Below are 6954 nucleotides of genomic sequence, written 5' to 3'. Positions count from 1 at the left end.
GCTACTTCCTCTAGGGCCTGCTTCCTCATCTATCAGACAAGGGACTGGATTCCTGGATCTCAAAGACCCTTCCAGCTTCAAAGTGCCACATCCAACATCCACAGTGTGAGGAGCTTACACCCTCCTAGGCAGCAGGGCACACTGTGATGTTATAGAAAGGCAACAAGAAGGATGTGTGCCTTTGGCCAGAGACAATTTGAGCCATCAACTAATATGATTCCACTGGTTCATACCTTGCTATGGGGAATATACCACATGTTGTCTATTACCACACTCTAAGGTGTTGATAACATATTTTGGAGTATATTTCACACTTTTGCATATACATAGTACACTTTGGGCTAGATATACACTTTGAGGTATGTACATACTTTTGGGTTTGTACACATTGGATCTACACTAGAATATATCCCACACTTAAGTGTAGAGCACACTGTGAAGAGATCATGCTGGGCATGTGCTGAGGAGTCAATCCTGACTCCGGAAAGGATCTGGAGTGAAGAGCACAGGCATCCAGATAAAGCCAGCTACCATGTATCTCTACCATGCGCCGTTGACCTTGAACAAATTATTTGCTCTCTGTGATGCAGTTTCTTCACCTGTAAAATGGAGATAATAATAGAACTGACTTCACAGAATTCTGGGCAAGATTAAATGAGGCAGTGACCATAATAGGCTCCCCACAGTGTCCAGCACATAAGGAATACTTAGTCAATGATAGTTTTGTTATTGCTCAAACATTTAAACCTGTTTTATAATGTACATGAAATCGGATGTTCCCAAAGTCTTAAAGCTTTTTGAAAACTCAGATAACAGACAGGAGGACCACTTAATCCATATTTATTTCACATTTGATCTGTAAACCATTTTATTAAAAAAATCCACTGTCATTAGCAACATGTGCTGACATTAGTTTTTCTGTAGTGAAATAAGAGCGCAGGCCTTAAATTGTCTCTGTCTAAAACATGTAGAAACCGGGATGTAAACACGAAATCTCCACCTCCTCCCCTGACTTTGGCAGTTCATCAGTGACATGATCTCAGCCAGAAAAGCAGGAGGAAGGACAACACTTTGATACCTAAGAGCTCTTGGGGCAGGATCTGTACAGTTTGGCAGTCCCATTTGTCTTTTCAAACTGTTTACCTTGGGCAAATTGTATCAGGTTTGCTTCTTCCACATAATTTCCACTCCTCTGTGACTAAAAACAGCAGCTAAAAGATTCCCCTAAGTCAGCGCTTTCCCGGAGAGGGGCACATACATACAAGATAGAAACATACATATTCTTCTTCAAGTAGTGGCCCCAGGGGAAGGGAGGGGGCACCAGAAAGAGTCAGTTTTAAAGTGAGTTTCTGAGGCCAGTTGTGCCTCAGAGGATAATGGCTTTTTACAGGACTGATGCACTGCGGAGAGGTTCACTTATTTCTGTCTTGGTCCATGGTTGTAATATGTACATAGGAAAAGGCAATGATGCTGTTAGGCACAGGAAAAGAAAAAAGAAAAAAAGAAAAAACGTGGACAGAAATCTTTTCCCTGTCAGGAAATCTTTCAAAGCAGATCCACATCCAAAAAACAGTCACCAGTGACTGGTGAACAGGACACAGGGCTATAACAACACTAGGAGAGGGCTTGCATGGCAAAGTGGCTTGGCCTTTTACTGTGTCTGCCTGGAAGGTCTCTCCACAACCAAGATTTCAACATCACAGCCAAGGCCACATGACATTGGGGACCCCAGGGTATACTATCAAAAATAGTGTGTATTTACAGTGGGGGTGAGGTGGGTGGGCAGGGCTGCCCTGAGTGTTTTTCCAAAAATAGAGAATTAGGGGTGGGGAGGAGCAATTAGCCAGGGCTGGGTAAACCCCATTCATTAATCCTTTGTGAGCCATGCCCCTGGAGTCCTGTGCTTGCTCGGAAGAGCTGGGAGAACCTGATTAGGAGAGAGGGTAAAGAAACGTTTAGGAAGCAATACTGATTAGGAGCGACCCACCAGGAAAAATCCCTCCAGGTCAGGAGAGGCCATAACAAATATCGGGGGGTATGTGGCCTTCCCAGCCAGCTGAACTTTTCCCCCTGTGGAACAAGTGTCCGTAGGAGGCCGCAGAGCACCCTCCAGGCCAGGAAACACGAAGCAGGCAGGGCCTGGGATTCAAAGTGCTAGGGTTGCTGTGGAGTGCGTCCCTGGATGCCCAGGGCCTGCGTTTAGCGCCAGTCTGTAAGCCGAGTGCGGGCAGCGCGCTCACACGATCCGCTTCCTGCCCCCGCGGCAGAGGATCTTCTTGAAGGCGCGGCGGAAGTCGTGGTTGAAGATGGTGTAGATGACCGGGTTCAGCGAGCTGTTGCAGTAGCCAAACCAGAAGAAGAACTTGAAGAGCGTGCGCGGCACCGAGCAGCCGACGGCCGTGAGCGTGTAGGTGAAGAAGAAGGGGAACCAGCACACCACGAACACGCCGATGACCACCGCCAGCACGAACGTGAAGCGCTTCTCGCGGTTTTGACGCCCGCGCCAACGCGACGCCTTGGCGCCCCCGCCGCGCTCCTCCCCGGGCCCCACCACCGAAGCCCCAGGCCCGGTTGCCCCTGGCCCGCGCCGCGGCAGACTGTCCCCGGGCTTCACCTGGCTCGCCCGGGCCTTAACCTTGGCCCGGGGACCGCGCTCGGGTCTGCGGGGCCCCGGGGGTCGCTCGGCGTGCTCAGAGGACGAGCTCTCCTCCAGGTCCAGCGCGTCGGCATCGCGCGTCCCGGCCGGCGCGGGCTCCCCGGGGGCGCCGTTGAGCTGGGTGGGCAGAGGCTCGGCCTCGGCGCCCGCGGGGCCCGCGCAGCGCTCGGGGCCCAGGCCGTTGGGCCTGCGCTCGGCGCCCCCCGGGTGCGCGGCTGCGGCGTCCGGACCTCGGCGGCTGGGCGGCACGCGGGTGCGGCGCTTGGCGATCTGGTAGATGCGTATGTAGACCAGGATCATGATGAGGCAAGGCGCGAAGAAGGAGCCGATGCACGACGAGATGACGTACCACTTCTGGTCGTTGATCTCGCAGCGCAGCTCCGCCGGCTGCTGCCCGTCGCCGCCGCGCTTCTTCTCGATGGAGATGAGGGGCGGGAAGGAGATGACGGCCGAGATGACCCACACAGTAACGATGATGGCCTTGATGCGGCGTGGCGTGCGCTTCAGGTTGTACTCGATGGCCTGCGTGATGGACCAGTAGCGGTCCAGGCTGATGGCGCACAGGTGCACAATGGACGACGTGCAGAAGAGCACGTCGAGCGCCAGGTAGATCTCGCACCATGCCTTGCCAAAATACCAGTAGCCCATGACCTCGTTGGCCAGCGAGAAAGGAATGACAAGCGTGGCCACCAGGATGTCCGCCGAGGCCAGAGACACTAGGAAGAGGTTTTGGGGCGCCTTGAGGGCACGGCTGGTGAACACCGCGATGATGACTAGCACGTTGCCGAACACCGTGAGCAGCATGAGCAGGCCAGCCAGGCACACCAACGTCAGCGTCACCTGCAGGGAGTAAGGGATGGCCTGGGCGCCGCCCCCCGGCGCCTCGGTCCCATTCCAGCTTGCGTTGCCGGCGTCCGGCTGCAGGGAGCCCATGGGCGCAAAGCTGCCCTCGGCCAGCGGCTGCTCCTGGCGGAACATGAACGCGGCGCCCTCTCGCCTGGGCCTGGTGCCAGCTGCCTTCCGGCCGGCGCCCGTGAGTCCTCCTCTTCCTCTGGCGCCCCTCTCGCCCCGCCGCGTCTCACATAGGGAGGGGGCCCCAAGGAGACCGGGCCCAAGCTTGGGGACCGCTAGTGGCCCATGGGCCCGGGTCCCGCGAACGGCCGGTGCTTTAGCCGCTCGGGGTGGATGCCTTCTCTCTCCAAGCTCCTAAACACAGTCAAGTTTTATTTCTAAGCAGGAGAGAGTAGAGCGAGCTGATGGTTAGAGAGATTTATTCTTCAAGAAGGGAGAACAAAATTCATCGGTGGCCTGATGACTTGGAAGGATGGCAGGAAATTATACACATAACTATATAAATATATATATATCTTGATTCTTGAGCCTGAGCGAAAGCAAGAGGTCTTACCGTGTGCGGGGCACGCCCCCACCCCAGGAGGCAGCCAAGGGGTGCTGATGCGGGCTCAGGGTCCTATGTCTGTCTCCTTATATTCCCGAAGCGATTACCGACTCTGTCGCTTCCCGCAGACGCGGCGGTGCGGGCTGGGCCCTAACCCCGGCCAGGGCGCGGACTCTGCCGCTTCTCCGAGCGCCGCGGGACTTCCAAAGTTGCGCGCCCTGCTGAGGCTGGGGCGCAGCACGCGGAGCTCGGAGATGGCAGCGGCGTGAGGGGTGTGGGGGCCGCATGAAGGCACCCCGGTCCTCAGGCGGGCGGCGCCAGGTGAGCTGTCCGCCCTTCAAGAGCCACGGCAGAGGCAGGGTGTCTCCTAGGCGTCGGCTCGGTGGGCGGAAAGCGCAGCAAGAGGGGCAGGGGGCCGAGGACAGCCTGAGTTGCAGCAAGAGCGCAGGACTAGGGGGAGAAGGCGTTGGGGTGGCGGGGAGGCGGCGCGCCGGCTGCTGGGCGTCTGCACCGGAGCCGGAGCCGGAGCCGCTGCTGCTCCGCGGCGCTACGGTGGACTCGTTTTATAGCCCCAGGATCAAGCCGGCGTTGCCGAGCAGCCGGCGTCAGCCCCCACGTGGGAAGCCGACCCTCCTCCGCCCCTCGCGCCTCCCCTCTGCTGGTCTAGAGCCCGCGCCCAGCGCGGGACCCCAGGGAGCGCTGCCCGCAAGGCTGGACGGGCCCTTCGGAGAGGCGGGTACATTGAGCGAGGGGCTTTAAGAGAGAGGCTGGGGAGTGGGGAGCGGCCCCTGCTGGGAGTTGGCTGTGCAGCTCCCGGACGATCCAACCAACAGCAATAGGCACCCGGAGTGTCCCCATCGAGCTGGGTCTCGGGAAGACAGGGTGAAAAGGAGCCCCGGCCCGAACCAGGAGAAGCATCCTCAGGTATGGGTCTCATCTGGAGCAGCCCGGACCCAGACCAGGCCGCCCTAGTCCGCAGGTGCTCCTGGCTGGAGAGGAAGGCGCGGGTTCCAATGGAACCCCTGAGGCGGAATGGCAGCACCCGCGCGGGAGCCGGCCAGGCCAGAGTTCAGACCTCCGCTTGGGGAAGAGGCGGCCACGTGTCCTCCCAGCCGCAAAGCTGTCTGCGGGACACGTGCGGCCTGGGGTCCCGACCGCGCCCCTCTAGACCGCGGTGGGGAGGGGTCCTCCCGGCGGAGGCGAGCCGCGACAGAACGAGGGCGCACTGACACCTGCTGGCCGCTGGTCGTCACGTCTGGAAAGCAACTGGCGGGCGCTGAGCGACTTTCTCCAGTTTCTGTGGTCCTCAGTCTATACCTTCTATCCTGGGATAAGTTTGGATCTGAGTTCAGGAAAGGAGAACCCAGACTTTAAATTGCATTTGGTCGTGTCTCACAAATCTTTCTAAATCAGGTACTCCTGTGTTTCTACCTCTGGCGGGAGGGGAGCTTTGTCTTATGAAAGTCACAGCAGAAAGATCTGGCACGCACTCCAGTCCAGGACTGTCATCCCATTCTGGACCACATAGCCTGCACTTGTGCAGATCCGAGAGAGGCCTGATCCTGCCTGTCCCTCTGCCCAGCTCTGAACTGCTGGGAACCATTATGTCCTTGTTGAGACACGAAGGAGCTCCAAGACTCCAAACACAAAGTAACGATAGAGATGGAAATGTTAATTACCCTGATTTGATCGGTGTGTATTGTATACATGTATTGAAATATCACACTGTACCCCATAAATATGTACAATTATTTTTAATAAAAATTTTAATGTTTAAGGAGATGGAAATGTCAACTATCCCAAACTGATCCATTACACACTGCATACATGTATCAAATTATCACACTGTACTCCACAAATTTGTACAACCAAAAGTAAATATTTTTAAAAAGCTAAACTCCCCTCCCCCATGCATTCCCATGCAGATGCAAACACACCATTTTCAGAAATGGGAGGGTGCTGGGCAAAGTAGAGAATATTTTCTATTTTCTCTGATAAGAAGAGCAGGGGGTTGGAGTGATAGGCAAGCTTTTCCAAGTGCACTTGATGTCTTATGATAGGGTTTTAACAGTCACTAGAGTACCAGCTTGCACTGTGCTGTCTGCACTTCTCAGATGAGTAGCGGGTAGTTTAAGGATAAAGCCCAGGAGGATAGGAAATTTCAGCAGAAGAGACATTTAGCCTATAGAAAAGTTTTTATTTATGGAACCATTAAACCAAAACTCATTATATAGTCATCTAAGTTGAATTTCCACAGTCTGATCAAACTGGGCAGCCAGGTACAGACTCAAGTCAGACTGGGGGCTGAAGACTAGTTTAATGAACTTGAGCCTCACCTTCAACCCCAGCTAATGTCTTACAGCCCCCACTACTGATATAGTTATTGATGCTGTTGCTCTTGATGTAAGTCCTACAAGTCTATCGTTTTCAGAATATTCTGCAGATGTCTCATTTGACTCCATTATCTTTACTCCCAATCTTTACCTTAGTTCTGAGCAGCCTTTCTAAACCCTTTTTCTGGGAACTCTCAAGAAATCCAAGATGGCAGAATTTCTGCCCTTTTTGGAGCCCATCATTTCCCATTTTCTACTCAACTCTCTACTCTGGGTCTCTTGGACAAAGGGACAGAGCCAGTGGGCTCATTTGGAAATACGATTCTACTCAATTTTGCACAGCACCAGGAGCTTAAACCCTCCCACACGAATGTTAAGAGAAGCCAACATCAAAGCCATAACCATGTGAGTTCCCTATGTTGCTCCCAGAACTCAGGGACTGGGTCTTGGGAAACCATCTCTTCCCTTCTCCACACTAACTTGTAACATGTAGCTCTCTTCCTGTCCCATTTCAGAAACAAAGAGGGAAATGAAAAGGTCTACAGGGTTTCCTTTCTTGAAATTGCTGC

General features: G+C 54.4%; 1 protein-coding gene across 1 annotated transcript; it reads right to left on the bottom strand.

The window, feature by feature from the left end:
* Nucleotides 1–824: 824 nt before the first annotated feature.
* On the bottom strand, nt 825–4599 carry Adra2a (adrenoceptor alpha 2A). The gene has a single exon (XM_047553119.1). It carries the CDS (start codon nt 3632–3634, stop codon nt 2237–2239), a length of 1398 nt encoding a protein of 465 aa, XP_047409075.1. The 5' UTR covers nt 3635–4599; the 3' UTR covers nt 825–2236.
* Nucleotides 4600–6954: the final 2355 nt, after the last annotated feature.

The sequence above is a fragment of the Sciurus carolinensis genome, chromosome 5 (assembly GCF_902686445.1).
Source record: "Sciurus carolinensis chromosome 5, mSciCar1.2, whole genome shotgun sequence".
Lineage (NCBI taxonomy): Eukaryota > Metazoa > Chordata > Mammalia > Rodentia > Sciuridae > Sciurus > Sciurus carolinensis.
The sequence above is the reverse complement of the archived record's forward strand: the minus strand, read 5'-3'. Positions and strand labels throughout refer to the sequence as shown.